The following is an 18,041-nucleotide window of genomic DNA, read 5'->3' on the forward strand; positions in this document are numbered from 1 at the left end:
GGCTTTCCAGGAAAGATCATGGCAGAACATATGATCTGACATGTAACATATGTTCTCTCTGACTCTCTGGAAAATCCCCTTTCTCTCTTTGCTAATGACTCCACCCTCTGCCATACTATGTCATCCCTCAGATCGGCAAGCAGCAGCCTCTTCACTCTGCAGATCTTGATAAAATCACAATCTGGTCCAACATGTGGAACATGTCTTTCAATCCTGACAAACCTCACACTCTCACTACATCTATCTGAAAGGACCATCTGGAAAACCCCCATTCTACTTTCTCAACAATCCTCTTGAAGAAGTCCTTTCATTCCAGCTTCAGGGTATCAATATCTGCCATGACCTTTCCTGGGAAAGCCACATTTCTAACCTGGCCTCCAAATCCAGTCGCTGACTGGGAATCCTCCATCATGCAAGGTCTTTCCTTTGCACACCTGAGCTCCTGACCACAGATATAGCTTTCATCCACAGCCTGATGGAGTACTGCTCTCCCCTCTGGGCTGGTGCTCCTGCCTCCCACCTTTCTCGGCTTCACGCTGTGGAAACCATGGCATTTATGATCATTGGTATCTCTCACGATGAGGCTGAGTCTTTGGGTCTCTCACTTGCTCACTGCAGGCAAGTCGGTGGTCTTTCTGTCTTCTGCCATCTCCTCTCCGGCATCACCACCCCCCCCCCCCCGGATCTGTATGAAATATGTCCCCCCTATGTCCCCCCATATTACCACAGGGCACTCAAGGTCCGTCAGAAACCTGCTTCTGATAAAACTACCAAAATCAAAAATCACCTGCTCACCTTCACTCTTTCACTCCTCTTTTTTCCCACCTTTGGAACAAACTCCCACACTCTCTTCAATCCCACTCTTCACTCCAGGTCTTCAAAAGTGCTGTTCTCCACTATCTCTTATCTTCCCCCATTCAAAAACAAAATCTTTTCTACCCCTGCTAATCCACCCCAAACCCACCTCCTTCAAATTCCCTGGTTTCCTTCCTGAAAATCCTTGTAGTGTAAGGACCTGAAAGTCCCTGTGGTGTCCATCTTGTTTACCCTGTGTACCCTGCCCCATCCCTCTCTCTCTTCCACAGATCTCCTCATGTCTTTGTTCCACACTGTTTTTTCCTTCCCTCTCCCACCCCTCTTATACCCTGCTCCCCTTGTTGTAGTACATTCTGTGTGTAAGCTCTCATACGAGCCTCAACAGTGCATGCAAAGAAGAAAAAATACAGGCTTTCAATGAATCTCAAACTCCTGCTTGAGAGATTTGTCAGGTGGATTGAAAGACTTGTTCAAAGTGTTGGACCAGCTTGTGATTTTATCACAAGTTCTGCAGAGAGTGAAGAGGATCCTGCCTGCGAAAGTGAGTGATGAGCAATGGTAGAGCAGAGGGTGGAGTCATCAGCAAAAATATAAAGAGGATTTTCCAGTCAAGAGATCATTGATGAAGACTAGAAAGAGCACACGGACCAGACCACTGCTTTGAGGAACTCCAGCCTGGATAGGAAGAGGAGATGAGAGAATTCTATTAAGCGCTACATGTTGTCTACGACAGGAGAGGAAGTCTGTGAGCCACAAGATGAGATTGCCTTGGATACCACAAGAAGAGAGTTTGCTGAGCATGGCAGGATGCTAGACTGCATTGAAAGCTTGCGATATGTCGAGGGAGATGGCTCTAATCTCATGTCTCACATTTAGGATCTCCAACCATTGTTGGGAAAGCAGAAGCAGCATATCCAGCATATAGTGACCTGGTTTGAATCCAAATTGATGATTAGAAATCAAGCCATTGGAGAAGAGGAAGGATTTAATGTCAGAAGTGATGATGGATTCCATGACCTTGATGATAATTGGGAGCACGCTAATTGGTCTGTCATTGCAGGGATCCGTTTTTGCACCTTTTTATGCAGAGCGGTAATGCTTGTTGATTTCCAAGCAGATGGCATATGACCTTGAGCAAATGAGAGGGTGAATAGAATAGACAGAGGGTGAGCAAGAGCAGCAGAGTAGGTTTTTCCGACAAGTGAGTTGATGCCATCTGGACCAGTTGCAGAATCCGAGTCATGGTTTGACAGCAAGCTCTCCACCTTGTCAGGAGAAAAGGGCACAGAGTCCAGGAACAGCTGGGTGTGACTGGGTTACGGTGGGTACAGAAAGTGATGGGTGTGGAACACAAGATTTAGAAGCAAACACCGAGTTTCGGCATTCAGCCTTTTCACGTGCATTGTCAGCTGTGTGGCCATTTGAGGTAAGGGAGGGGATGGAGGGGGAACATACACCAGAAACAGACTTAACTATTTACCACCACCATTTGGAGGAGGGAGTCAGGTTTGAGAGTTCAGACTTGAGATGAGAAATATGTTGTTTTCTGGCTCTCCTGAGGGTAGATATACACTTGTTCTGGGCTTTTTGGAAGGAACTGAGATTGCCCTCAGTTGGATTTGCCTTCCATGAAATGAAGGCAAGTTTTTTTCAGGAAAACTGCCTCGCCACAGGCTTCAGTGTACCATATGGGGGGTAGGGGGGGTGGGGAGAGGAAGGGTGCGACAACTGAAGATGAAATGGGATAAATCTGTGCATGAGAGAGAGCAAGTTTATTTGAAAGAATTTTCAGGATGAGTTGATGTCAGAGAAAGTAGAAATAGGAGACCAGTCTAGAAGTTTGATGGCTGCTTGAAGTCCCTGCCATTTGGCCTGAGTGAAATGCCAGACTCGTCGGCACTGATATGGCTCTCTGAGAACGGCCAGAGTGAGGTCCACTTTCACAAGCATGTGGTCAGATGAACCGATTGGAGCATAAAAAGAACAGAATACATCTTTCAGGGAAATTTATCAAAATCAGATCGAAAAGAGATGGAGTACCATTGACTATGATCTAGGTTGGGAAGTTGACAGATTGAGTCCGTCCGAATGAGTCGCAGAAGTCTTTTGCTGAAGTGCAATGGCAGGTGAGAGAGGTACCCACACCCAGTCAACTGGCAGGATGACAATTGAAGTCACCACATATGAGGAAGAGAGGGTTTGGATGAAAGGATAGAAGTTGGTTCATGTTTTCGGAGAACGAGATGAAATTGAGTCATCACTGTTTGGTGGATGGTGCAACACACATATAAACATGAGGTGGGAGTGGAGGGGAAGCCGTAGCCAGAGGTATTCCTGGGGGTGTGGTGGAGTGAGGGCAGGGCATGGGGAGTGAGGAATAGAGTTTTTGATGAAGAGAGCAACTCTTCTGCCTGTCATACCAGAGGAGGGAGTAACCAGGGAGAGATACTGTAGATGCAGAGACGCCTTGAAGGAGGAAAGTTTCTGTTAAGCAGATTCTGTCTGGTTTGTCAGTGGCCTCCTGATAAACCTCCTGATGAAAATTTTTTTTATTTTTATTTTAAGACATTAAACAGAGGATGTAATTGGGAGGAATTTGAAGAGTGGTAAAGTATTTGTGGTGAAAATAAAAAGCTGAAGGTAATGAGGAGAAAAGACAATAAACACAATCGTGCTCACAAACTAGGAAAAAGTTAGGCCTCAAATAACCCAATATGAAAATTCTGACAAATACTCACAAAATGGCACAATTTTTAAAACAAATCAAACTACAAACACACAGTGAACATGGAGACAACAAAATAACAGCAAAAACCCGACAAAATACGTCTGGGAAACATATTTTGAGAAAGTCGGCAGAGATCATGAAGACATGATCAAAATTGAAAAATCGGAATGGGACATATGTCACTGGAAGCTTTGTTATTATAATTCCTGAAGTGGAATGTGGTAATGTGTGGTGATGGGTTTTAATTAGCTACCATTTATAAATCACAGATTGTTCGTGCTATTCTGATGTTTCGGACCAAAGTTCACTTCCGGTTCAGTGATTTTCCATGTGGATGGTGAAATCTGCAGCTGCTCATTTCTACCTCACTAAAGCTGAGATTTCCGAACCGGATTTATCCCATTTTGTGTGCACCATTTGTCTGTTTATTGCTACTTCGTCCCATTGCAATATTTCATATTAATTCGTTCGTTGTTTTATGTTATTCATTTGGTATTGTCGAGGCCCAAATGGCCTTTTTCAAGGCCTTACTCGGATAGAAAGTTTGCTTTAGCAAAGCAGTCCTGGGTGCATTCCTTGCAACTCCACTTCTATTTCCTCAACTCCTTTCATATTTTCTTTCCTTATTTCAAAAAATCGGAACAAACAACATCAACAAAGAAACTTTATTTCATTTCACCCCATAACAATTCTCATTTCCATTGAATTTTCTTCCTTCCACCGGTTTTCCATTCCGCACTCCCCTTCTTCTCTCCAAACAGAATCTACATCTAAATGCTTCTTCTTTAAAAATAAATAATTTTAAGAATGAATTTCAATCCCTGTTTCACCTTCCAAATGTTGCACATGTTCTGCTTCTTCACCATGATGTATGTCTCTTCTTCTTCAAAAGGATTATTTTTCTGAGGTTTTTGTCTGCTCTGCTACTCATCCAAAAACCTCTCCTCCCCAGACCCAGACCCCTCACCCCTCCCCTCACCCCTCCCCTCACCCCTGCTCATACAGCATAGCATTACTCCATGCGATTAACAAGCGTTCTAATCCTCCATCCCATTACATGATCTTTGTCAATGTCTGTCAAACTTGGGAATATGAAATCATGAAAAGCATCCATCCCAACCCCACCCACTCAAACATTCACCCACACCCCACATAAACAAATCCTCACCCACACCCTACAAACTCAAACGTTCCCCCGTATCACACACGCACACACACACACACACACACACACACACACACACACGCACACACAGACACTAACACACACACCCTCGCATTCACATGCACCCTACACATTCAAACCTTCCTCTACACCCCACACACTCAAACTTTCCCCACACCCCACATGCTCAAACCTTACTCTCTCTCCCCAAAGCCTCACTTTGCTGTGACAATGCCTCCCATCCCCATCCTGCACCATCCCAATGCCTCCTCCCCTCATTTCTAACTGTGTGGATCTCAAACATTCGAGGTATCTGCTCTCACCTGATGGATCTCTCAATCCAGACCACTGCAGATAAACCAGACATCAGCTGTTTAACAGAATCTTCCCTCCCACAGGATGTCCCCAACGATTTTGTCACTCTCCCCAGTTACTGTCTCCTCCAATTTGATAGGCCTGAACCATGCCCCAGTAGTCATTTTAATTTAGATCAATAACTCAATTTCTGTCTGTCCCTGTACTGATCTTACACCTCTCGATCCCCAGGATTACCTCTGACTGTGACTTCCCCTCCGCTCCCACCTCTTGTTTATCTGCATGTTGTACCATCACCACAACAATGATGACTCCATCTACATCTTTTTCTCAGACAACATGGATAACCTTTTAAACACTCATCCAAACTCTCTCGTCGTCATATGTGGTGATTTTAATTGTCACCTTGCACGTTGGCTGAGTGTTGGTACCTCTCCAACCAGCCATGGCACTTGAGCAAAGGACTTCTGTGACCTTCATGGCACTGACTCGATCTGTGAAATTTCCAACCCAGATTTCTCCCAATGGCAAATCCTCGCTGGTTTTTATCTCCATTTGTGGGTTTCAGGAGGTGGGAGGAAATTGTCCCAGAACTCAACATCTCCAGCTCCTATATTTTCGGTAAAGGAATATGATTCATGAACCAACCTGTGAAGTTTCATTCTCATAGCCTCGTTCCAAGAGCTCTTTTCAGAATCTTCAGTGAACATCTGACAGCTTCCACTTGAAGCTCGTTTGTAGTGATATTCGCGGAATGATTTTTAACCACCCAGTGAGGGTTTTCGTTATCATTCCTGCAGCTCCGACTATCACTGGTACAATTTCAGCTTTCTTCAATTTCCAAGTCCTCTTGACCTCATGTCATATATTTGCAATCTTCACCTGAATTTTGGGGAAAAATGAAAATTTTCAATTTTTGAGGGATCATGACTGTCTTATATATATATGACTGATTAAGAAAAGTAAACATGTATTTGAATACTACTACCATACAGTTATTACATGAAAAAAATTCAAGCTTCTGGGATGGGACAATAAAAATATATAGGGTCTCAAAATTTGGGTCTTCACACAAAACCAACATTTTTTTTCTGGATTTCAACTGATCAGGTCATAAAAATTAATAGAGGTATACTCCGTTTTATGCTTGTTTCTTACAGAGCAGTTAAGGAAGAATAATCTCTGAAAATTTCAAGGCTCCAGAATTAATATTTAAAAAGTTGTGAGAGTTTAAAAGTAGCCGTTCATTTTGTGATGCTCGCAACGACCATAAAAATAGAGCCCCAACCACATTTTCAACCCTCATTATCTCGGAGTCGACCACATCTATGGACCTAAAATTTTACACAGCTTCATTTTGATACCTGGGAACTATTTTATGAAAGTTTAAAGTAAATCTGAGGGGGTCAACTGGGAGGCCTCTGGAGATATGAGGTGGAATGACAATAGCCATGAATGAGCTTCCTACACCTCATCTTTTTTTTTTTTTTGAACCGCTTCATCAATTGACATGAAGCATCACAATTACAATCTTGCAGTCATGGGAAATGTAGGTTTTAAATTTCAACCTGATCAGACACATGGTCTGGCAGCTAGAATTATTTAATATTTTATATCTTGGTTCAGGAATAGAAATTAAACTTGGTACAAGTATGTATAATGATGTGATAATGTGGGCCAAGGCAATCTGGTGGGCAGTCACGATGTTGAAGAGTGCTGTTCTCGTTGTCTGTGCATCCCCCCCCCCCAACCCTTCTCCTGTTCCTTTTGTCCTGTTGCATCCTGATTTGAAATGATGGGAGAACAGGCATGAATAATGGTGATGCTAAATTTCATTATATTTTCACACTTTTTAGACAAACTGAACTTCCGCCACCCAATGTTGCACCACCATTTCGTGGTTGGCGGTAGAAGTAGCTCAGAGATGAAGCTCTCGAGAAGTATCTCTCAGTGAAACCAGGAGTACAACATAATTAACCCTTTTAACATCAATAAATGATTTTATTTGATAGATTCACTTAAACTTTTCCCTCTTTTTTTGCCATGGTACTTTTGCCATCACTGAAATACCTGACCTTCCTACCTTCAGGCCCCTTCCGTACATAATTTTAGGTTATGTTGGGGCGCAAAAAATTACATTCGACTGAAAATATAATTTCGCAGAACAGAGGGAGGGGAACATGTTTTTGTGGGTCTTTCTTTTTGTCATAAATTCTAGAGACTATTCTAAATATAAACAAAGAACACACCAATAGACGTGAAAAGAAGGACTCCAATCAAAAAACTTTTTCTCAAAACTCAAGATTTATTTTAATTATTATCTCATCATAAAAATATCCAATTGAATGAAAAGCAGACATTGCATCTCGTATAACAAATGACGTCATGACCAAAACAAAACAATGTCTCTGACGTATCGAACAAGTTTTGACATGGAAGTGATCTTCGATGAGAATTACGGTTTTGCCATCACGACGTGAATCACTGACAATAAAGCTTTCTTCTCCAACACATTTGATGCCTATTGGATACACTGGAGAATTTCCAACGGTCAAAAAGCATGTTCTTAATTCTTGAACACACAGAGTGTCAAATTCAAACAGAATGATAGGGACTCTGGATTATCTGATATTTGGGATACCATTCCACTTCTTGGTTCATGAATGGTTCAGAGTAAAGAAGCATCTCCGATGACAAATGATTCCGGTAATTTGTTAATCATCAAGAATCCACCATAGGAACAAACTGAATGGTACAAACCAGTTGCATGTTGATCTATGCGGTCAACATCAGCTGTGCTCTGAGAAGTATCAGGTCATCCCACATTTCAAAACCATGTCTTCGATTGTATAAACCTTAATACATAGGAAACTAGAAAGAGCAATCAGAGATTGCAGACCCTCACCAGAACTTGTTTTGTGTGGTGTTTCTATCGTTTTGTGTGGTTTGTTTGGTGTGGCATTTGTGTACTGGTGTATTACGTAATTAATAAGAGACATAAGTGGAACTGCCACTTTACAATTGCTGGCAGTGATGACCGGGTACCAAGACGCCCCGCTTTGATGCAACCCTGCTTTAATTGGACACCTGACCCATGACATTTTTCATTATTTTTCAATTGAATTCAGAATGGGATGAAAATAAATTCAATTCAAATCAACTGGAAGACCAAATATGTACAGTTCATCATAGGAGTCATCCGAAGGAACCTGAACAAGCAAAAACCAAAGATGAGGGCATCAGGAGGAACCTGGATAGGATTCACATTTCAACTGCTATTCCTCAACCCTCATACCCATCCAGGCACAGCCAAGATAACCTTATTTATAATAACAAAAAATCAAAAAGAACCCAGATAAAAAATCAAATTATTTTGGCTGCCAGACCATGTGTCCGATCAAGTTGAAATTCAAAACATGTATTTCCCATCACGACTTTATCACAATTGTAAAGTTTCACATCGATTGATTAAATAGTTCCAGAGAAAACATTATTTAATATTTTTCTTCAATCCACTATGGCTGCCAAACCAACCATGTAACCTGTCAATTATTCCTTGACAAACTTGCACACCCAAGACTTGGGGAACATTTATCTGAACGTTCCCCTCGATCTGTCCAGCTGTTCTGGAGAATTTTTTTTTATCGGTTTTCAGGTAAATCCAATTTGTCTGCCGAACCATGTGACCAATGATGTCAAACCATGTGACTTATGTGTGAACCTTATGTTCGTCATGGATAGGCAGTCATATCTGTAAAGTTTTGCCTCAATCTGGTCAGCAACTTCAGAGAGATATTTTTGAAGGTTTTAAAAAAAAAAAACAATATGGCTGCCAAATCATGTGACTGATGATGTCATGAAAATTTTTTTCTGTGGATCATTTTATCCTGAGATGACCCTCAAAAATGTTTGTACTGTTCAGATGTATGTTCTACATTTGTCATTATGACATCATAAAAAATTGCTTATTCCCCTGAGGAGTCCTTGCCATGCTTCAAGTTTAAATTTTTTCCTTGGTGCAGTTTCAGCAATACAGAGGTCCAAAGTTTTTCCGTTTTTCCAACATGGCTGCCACACCACATCACCTTTGACGTCGTTATTATGACTAAAACATTCTCCATGAGTATTCACGGCGATGGTGAAAACATTGTCTCAATCCGCCAAGCGGTTGCAGAGAAAAACACAATAGTTTTGTGCAGACAAACAAGCAAACATCCAAATGAAATATCACTCATTCAGGGACACTTTGCGAAATGGGATGACAATCGGTAGAGCACATACCTCCACCAGGTTGAACAGGTTACATTTTGTATCCCACTAATCGGTCGGATCTAATTCCGGACCTAAACCAAAATCAAATTGGATTGTTATTGTCACCTTCCCAACTCTTCCACCTAGTTTTGTCATAACTCCACAACTTTTTGAAATATCATGCTATTCATCGTTTTTGACAACATCTCTCAATGGTGAAGAATCACAATATATATATATATATATATATATATATATATATATATATATATATATATATATATATATATATATATATATATATATATATATATATATATATATACTGTGTACTTTTTTCTTTTTTAATTAATACATCCTCTCCCCTCCTACTGGATCCACTGTCTTCACTCTGAGATTTTCACTCTGAATGCAAATCATCTGAATGAAAAAGTGCAAACCATCAATTAATTGATTAATTATAGGTACCATTTTGTATCATGGCTGGAGAAAAGGCATTGTCCTCTTTCGAAACTTTAAACTTTGAAATAACATTTAAATCCTTGCCAGCATCAAAGCCCAATTATTGTGCACATCATTTATTTTGGAAACTGGTCTAAAGCTCGTAACAGAGCTGGCACACAAATTGTGAACACAAATGCAGGCAGAGACCAGACAACACAGGACTTAACTTGATCTAACAGAGCCAGTGACCTTGAGTAAGTGACATCACTTCCAAGGGTACTGTGGGTGTCGCTATTGTCATCTTGTGATGTCACTTTTCCTTCCTTACTCAGTAGGGAAATTAAGGAGATGACTCCCTCCTGCCCCATGGCTTTAAAACCCACAGACTTTATCCATGCTCTTTGCTGTAAATGCAGAGCATCAACTGACAAAGTGGTACATACTATTTTGAAATTATTTGCTTGGCCATTATCATACCGCCAACATCTCAGACTCAGAGTGGACACTCCAACCATAATCATACTGAGTCTGGCATTTAATAGTCCATTTAAAATATAGGTTGCTGTTTTCTTATGGACATTTAATAGTTCACTTTTCCACCCTGGAAAATGTTTTCTTACTCTGTGCTAGAATTAGAGCTGAAAAAGTGCAAACCATTTTGTTGTAAATGCATGCATTCAACCTAAACCATTTCCATACCCCTTCCCCACAGTTCTCAACCCACTCTTTACCAGCAGCTATCCACCCTTCTCACCCCCCCCTCCTCCCTCATTATTTCTTGCAGCTGTCCCTCTCCATTTTTGTATACAGTGCTGAGGCTCGTGGTGGGGCTATAACACAGAACATATCAGGACGTAACAGAACAAAAATAACAGAAGAAAGAGAGAGGGACACAGCAAAAGCAGGTTTGAGCAACAAAATAGAGGGAGATTTGGAGAAATAAGGACAATGGCAAGATACAGGGAGTGAATATGATGGATACAGCCACAAACTCTCAATCACAGTAGTGGAAGAGAACACCAGAAACTCAGAAAGAGCTGGGCTTGGTTAGGGTGTGGGGGGGGGGGAGATTAAGGGTGATAGAAAAGATCACGGTTACGGGTGGAGGTGAACCATGACCTGAGATGGTGGTGAATGAGATTGTAAAGACTGAAGAAGTTGGAGACCCTTTCATGCAGTTCTTATACCCATCCACTCAGCCACCCAACCCCTCCCCTCATTTTGCACTTACATGTGTTTACATTGGCAGCCCCTCTCCTCAACTCTCCACATACCTTGTCTCTCCCATCCTTGTCTTTTATCTTGCTATCATACCCATTCCCTACCATCTGATTTCCCAACCATTCTTCCCGAAGAATGAAATCATTTCAAATCTCTGGTCCTTCTCTCTTTCTCACTTTGTGGGTCTCTGCATTCAAAGTTCTTCATTCAAACTTCACAGATCTCTGTCAAGATGACCTCGGCATTTTGTAATATTTTGTGGTTGACTGAAACGTTTTCGACACATAATGTACCTGATTTATCTGTCCCCCTCCCTGCTACACTTTAACAGATCCATCTAATGTCCTGGTGATAGTGTTGTGGTACATGTTTGTAAATCCTTTCCCTACAATCTCCGCCATGCTTTACCCTCCACCCGCTGCTCCCTCCCTCCCTTTATGTCATGGAGTATTGACATATCTTTTTTTCGACTAACATCTTATTGTACACCGCTCCTTCCCAATTCCATATCCAGGCGATGCATGACGCCATCGCTGGGTGCCGAAGGAAGGGAATAATCAGTGTTTACTCCATTTGTTGTTTTCTTGTTTTCTTTTGTTTGTTTGTTTTCTTATTTGATTGTTTGTTTTCTTGTTTGTGTGTTTGTTTCTTTGTCCGGGCGATATCTCAGCCATCCTTTGATCTCTGAAGCTGAAATTTGGGAAAAGAGTGAAGATGTACTTTAGCAAAAGCTATATTTTTATTTTATGATTAACCATTAATAAATCAATTACTTAATTATTAGCGATTTGTTAATTGGTTCACGAAAAAATATTTTCACGAAAAATAAAAGTGACCACTATATTTGTTATTGTTGTCTGTCTGTCTGTCTCTCTGTCCCGAGCATAGCTCCGTGGGTTTTGATCCAATCCTGATGAAATTTTGGTGGGAGGTTTATATCATTATCTCGTTGTGTTTTCCTGAAAATGGGCGTGGTCCGCCCATTATGGGCGGAGCCACGCCCAAAAACATGTGTTTTTAGGGGGTAGCCGATTTCAATTTGCCTCTTCTCCTTGGGGTTTTGTCGAATCTGACAGGGGTTTCAGTATTTGGTTAGCAAAATGGCACCTGCATAGCCCCACGGAGCTCGATTTTTCATTTTCATCCCAAGGTCAAGGTCACAAGGTCACGAACTTAGAAAATTGCGATTTTGACATTAAAAAAAATTTTCTTCTCCGTGGGGTTTGTCGAATCTGGCAGGGGTTTCGGTATTTGGTTAGCCCAATGGCACCTGCATAGCCCCACAGAGCTCAATTTTTCATTTTGATCCCAAGGTCAAGGTCACAAGATCATGAACTTAGAATATTTCGAATTTTGACATAAAAATCAGACGACCGCCCAAACTTTGAGAGCTCGGATGACAATATTTTTCATGCATAATCTTGAGGTCATTCCCACCTAAAGTCTTGAAACCATTTTGCTCTATCTCGAACACCATGCCCGTGGCGCCCCCTTCAAGTTTCTTTTTACGCTGATTTCATCAAAGTACGGATAATCCGAGGAGTGTGAAATGCCATAAAGCCTATATGACGTTATATTGTTCCTGGAATGTACCAGAGGAAGTTTTGCACCAAAGGTCATAATCCTTGACCTTTGACCTTTAAAGTTCACATCGGTCAAATTTTCAAAGTTGTGAGAATCCAACCGGGTTTTCGACCTTCTTCGACGAACTAACTCCAATAAGCTATAGCACGTATCCTGTTTCCTTATTGTAATGTCCAAAACATTGTTTTGTGAACTTTAAAGGTTATGCAAAGGTCAAATTTTTAAAGATGTTGAACGAAACCGGGTTTTCGACATTTTGCAGCTAATAACCTGTCACTCATACCACATCATGTTGATCATTTTTATAACTTGGTCAAACATTATCACATTGTCTCATCCTTGACTTGTGAAACAATCTACATCATCAAATACCGCTCATGAACCATCGTCGTCTTCAGACTTGTAACTTATTTTTTTTTTTTCTCATCTGGGCAATATCTCAGGCACCTTTTGAGCAAGGAAGCTGATATTTGGAGACCTTAGTGACCAAGTGATTTGGCCATAAAGAGTATTTTTGATATATCAATTAATCAATTAATCAACGAATTATTTTCTTTCTTGCTTGTCCGGCGATATCGCAGTTATCCTTTGATCTAGGAAGCTGAAATTTCGGGACAAAAGTGAAGATGTGCTTTGGCAAAAACACTATCTTTTATTTTTTGATTAATCAATTAATTCATAAATTACTTAATTATTATCGATTTATTATTTATTTAATCATTTTATTTCTCACCTGGGCAATATCTCAGGCACCTTTTGAGCTCGGAAGCTGATATTTGGACATGACAGTGAACAAATGATTTGGCTATAAAGGGTTTTTGGCCTCACTGTGAAGGACGCATTCTATACCATGCTTGAGTCTGTGGTTGATCAGTGCCCCAGGCGAGATACAATTCGAGGCTTGGAGGATTTCATTGCATCAACTGGAACTGCTGGGATGGTTATGAGACGTGTGTTGGTCTCCATGGGTCTGGAACTGTGAACCAGAATATCACTAAGTTCCTTGACTCTGCAAAATATCATGGAGTTAGGGTGGCAGGTTCATGGTTTCAGCGCCCACAGGCTCATCGTTGGACTTGGTATTCCAACGCTGGTGGTGTGGCAAAGGAGATTGACCATGTGCTCATTGCTGGTAGCTGGAGGATGATACAGAACTGCAGGGTCTACCGGAGTGCTCAGTTCCTCAATACTGACCACCAGAATGTTGTGGCAACTCTTACGTTGCACCTTAAACCCAGAAGAATTGTACCATCCCAGGCTAGGCTGGATGTTAACAAGCTCAAGGATGAGAGGGTAGCTGAGGAGTTTGCGAACAGACTGAGTGGAGATTTGGGGGGGGGGGCTGGATGCTCTGGGGGATCCTGAAGAGTTGTGGAGTGCCTTCAAGACCACCGTCCTTAATGTCTTGGAACTCACCAGAGGGCGAAGAATAATTTTGTCTCTCCAGAGACACTGAATACCATTGCTGAGAGTTGTAAGTCCAGGCTGAATGGCAGAGGTGAGCTATTCAGGGAGCTGAGCCGTAAAACTGGACGTGCACTAAGGGTGGACAAGGAGGCCAATGTGCAAGGAATCTGTGAGGGGGTAAAGCATCACCTGTGGTCAAGTGATTCTCGTCCTGCTTTCAGGGGAATTCACGCATTGCATTCATCAAAGTCCATCCCACAGTGTACTGCATTTAGAGTAGAGGGTGGTGGGCTCCTGACAGAGGAGTCCAAAGTAAAGGCCCGCTGGGCTGGTTATTTTGAGCAGTTGAACCAGGCTGATCGACCAGCTGTGAAGTTGGACGTCAGAGGTGATACAATCGCTATCGCTGACCCTCCAATCAACTGTGGTCCACCTTCATTTGTGGAAACACAGGCTGCCATGAACTGCTTGAAATGGGGTAATGCTCCAGGGATCTGTGGCATCCATGCTGAACTTCTCAAGGCTGGTGGAAATGCTGTACTCGTGTCGTTGCATGCAGTTCTGTGCTCTGCCTAGAACACAGGCATCATCCCAACTGACTGGAAGAGGGGCCTTGTTGTCCCTCTCTGGAAGGGGAAGGGTGATCGCCAAGACTGCAACAACTCCCAAGGGGTGACGCTGCTCTTTGTGCTGGGTAAGGTCTTTCCTTGGATAATTAATCCTGGATAGGGTTCGCCACCATCTGCTTGAGCACCAGTGTACAGAGCAGTCAGGCTTTACACCAAGGAGGTCAACGATTGACTGTACCCTTGCACTTCGGGGCCTCACCGAACACAGATGATAGTTTTGGCAGGGGCTGCTTACAGGTTATGTTGATCTCTGTAAAGCATTTGATTCATTGAATTGGGATGCCCTCTGTTGGATGCTTGCTCTTCATGGGGTGCCATCAAAACTGATCAATCTGATGTCTGAACTATTATGTGGTACTGAAAGTGCTGTGACGTGGTTGTACCATTGCTGACTTATTTCCAGTTGTCACTGGAGTTCCTTAGGGGTCTGCAACTGGCCCTCCCTTTTCAGCACTTGTATAGACTGGATTCTAGGGAGGATGTCGGAGAGATCAAGCTGTGGTGCATCGATTGGGAATATCAAGATCTCTGACCTTGATTTCACAGATGATGCAGTCATGATGATGCAGTTAGGACACAACCTAAAGATATCCTTTTGGGGGCCCTCGAAGTGCTGAATGAGTAGTCGGAGCCGCTGGGATTATGGGTTTCCTGGGTCAAAACTAAGATCCAGGCTTTCAATATACATCTTATATACCGCTCTCCTGTCTGTACCTGTTTGTGGTAAGGATGTTGAGGTCGTGGAGAGATTCACTTACCTTGGCAGTGATATTCACCTCTCTGCTGGTTGTGAGCCAGAGGTCAACAGACATCTGGGTCGGACCTGGGGGGTCATGGATTCACTGGATCATGGGGTGTGGCGCTGTCGGTACCTGTGCAGCAGGACAGAAGTCCAAGTCTTCAGGTCCTTGGTGCTTCCAGTCTTGCTCTATGGATGTGAGACTTGGACTCCGACCAGGGATCTGAGATGGAGACTTAATTCCTTTGGAACCAGGTCTCTTCGGAGAATCCTTGGCTATCACTGGTCGGACTTTGTGTCCAACGAGTGGTTGCTGAGAGAGATTCAAATGAGATTTGTTACCTGCATAGTCCGTAAGCAGCAGCTCCGGCTGTATGGACATGTGGCTCATTTTCTTGATGCTGATCCTGCTCACCAGATTCTCTCAGCGAGGGAGCCTCATGAGTGGAGGAGGCCAATGGGCCGACCACGTGCTTTGTGGTTACAGCAGTTTGATCGCCATCTCAAGGAGATGGGGATGGGCCAGGCATCTGCCTGGGGGGATGGCCAGTTGGACGCCCCTGGAGTACCGGCGGAAAGTGGACGCCGTGACACGCTGCTCTGGCGCATGCTCCCATACCTGACCTGACCTATAAAGGGTAATTTTCATTAAATTGATCAATGAATTAATCGACTTATTATTCTCTGTCTTGTTTGTCCGGGCTATCTCAGCCATCCTTTGAGCTCGGAAGCTGAAATTTGGGGACAAAAGTGAAGATGTACTTCAGCTATAAAGGGTATTTTTTATTTATTGATTAATCAATTAGTGATTTAAGTTTTTCGATTAATTAATTAATTTTCAAAACGTTACAGATTTGGATGAAACGGTGGTGGTTTCGGTATGCTATTAGGCAATTGTTTAAGAAATTAATTATTTTACGATTATTATTTATTTCTTTTTGTCGGCAATTAATCAATTATTCAATCAATTATAGCACACTGCTCCCTCCCAATTCTGAGTCCATGTATTGCAAGGTGGCATTGCCGTGCACCAAAGGCAACCTGGCAATGTTGTGTGCTGGAGGATTGTTATTTATTTATTTGGCATGGGGCAGTGCACTTTGAATGCACCATTACTTGTTTTTCTTTTATTTAGTCATCCAAATCCAACCATCCAGCCTGTCTTGCTCCTTCTCCTGTCCTCTTCTGACTACACCCTTGTAAAAGTGTTTGTTTCCTTGGTAGTCTTTGGAGACCTGCCAAGGAATTGTTGTAGAAAGGCAGTTCAGCAAGGCAGATTGGTCTTGTCTGAAATCTACAATCTTCCTCACAGTCTTTTATCTCATTGACTCTGGACACTTTAACAATGGTGTGAATAGAAGCGTCGAGGACATAACTTAAAGTTCATCCAAATGGTCCATAACCAATGTGTGTGAGTCGAACAGTGAGTCAAACAACATCAAGCTCGCCGGCGGTCAAAGCTTTCCTGCAGTCCAAGCTCCCAAGTCTCTCACTATATCCTCCATAGTCTGGTGGCACATGGTCAAGTCTGTCTCTGGTATACATTCGCCTTCTGTGCATTTACTCCTAAAGGATGGAGTCATGTTTGAACCTGTTTCGGAAAAAAACTGAATATTTTAACTCTAATATTACTGAAAATGCAAAGCTCCTCAATCCTGCAGTTCTCCTTCCCATCATATTCTGCATAACAGGTTATTATCTGGGCTTCTTTACTCTAAGGGTGAAACATTTCTTGTCAATCTTGATAATATTTGATGGCATTGGCATGGTTATCCTCAAGAGCTGTGCCTCGGTCTTCTCCTCTCCTCTTTCTTTGCTCTTCTCTAGATATTTCTCAGATGGTTTCCTCCTTTTGTCTTAAAAAGTTGTAAATACCATTCCAAATCATAATAAGGGTTAAATGCATACAATTCGTAAATGCATACATTCATGGCTCGCAGACTTCCTCTCATGTCACAGCTGTTATCATTGTTGTAGAATTCAAGTATCGTCTCCTCTCTAATCTACGGAGAGTTAAATATCCCACCAGGTAAGAAGTGTTCATCCAGAATCACACACCTGGTCATCTCCGAAAATCTAAGCTGAAAACTTCATCCCGCTCTTCTCTCTTTTCTCTGACCGACTCCCTCTGTCTGTTGCCTGCAGCCCCTCCTAACAGTCTTTAAATAGTGCTGCCCATCATCCCCTGATGCTTTCTCCCAGGTCCACCTCCACTCTCTTCTAGTTACACTGACCATCTTTATGCCCCACCCTTTCCCCCATCTCATCCCTTTCCTTTCTATCACGACTCTACCCATGTGCAATGTCTTTGTCTCCCCATTCACCGTTGATCATCCGTCTGTAAATCGGATATCCTTTATAGTTTAGCTACTTCATGACCCAAGATTTCTTTATCCAAACGACATAAATTTTTTATTTCTGGCCGACAAATCATGTCAAACTTTATTAACCCTCTCTACGATGCCATTCACAGGGTGTCAGTGCTCGTGATTACTTCCTGAAAAAGGCAGTCCATAACTTACAGACATACTTCTATCTTATCGTCTTCTATGCCTACTTGGATCAGCAGGTATGATGTTGGCTATTCTAGTCCAGGCCAGAAATCTTGCCTGTTATCTGAACATATTTTGCAGCTCTTACCTGAATTGACCCTTTTTCCTCATTTCTCAGTTGTGCAGCTTCCAAAGTCATATGTTTGGCTCTCCAATTCCTGGGAAGCTTGCCATATTGTGTGTAGGGGGT

The 18,041-nt window shown here is 42.3% G+C and overlaps 1 protein-coding gene across 6 annotated transcripts in view; it reads left to right on the forward strand.

Moving 5' to 3' along the window:
• PALD1 (phosphatase domain containing paladin 1) overlaps nt 1-18,041 on the forward strand; it is a 175,744-nt gene that overhangs the window by 107,139 nt on the left and 50,564 nt on the right. For all 6 annotated transcript variants that reach the window (XR_015058752.1, XR_015058751.1, XM_085883512.1 and 3 more), the window contains one exon: nt 17,773-17,868. Coding sequence is in view for 4 of the 6 variants with exons in the window: in XM_085883512.1 (XP_085739638.1) it covers nt 17,773-17,868 (96 nt within the window). In the remaining 2 variants the exon portion in view is untranslated. The remainder of the gene's footprint in view (nt 1-17,772; nt 17,869-18,041) is intronic.

This window comes from Eptatretus burgeri, chromosome 5 (assembly GCF_056783735.1).
Source record: "Eptatretus burgeri isolate ZD-2024b chromosome 5, Ebu_testis_v1, whole genome shotgun sequence".
NCBI classification, from domain to species: domain Eukaryota; kingdom Metazoa; phylum Chordata; class Myxini; order Myxiniformes; family Myxinidae; genus Eptatretus; species Eptatretus burgeri.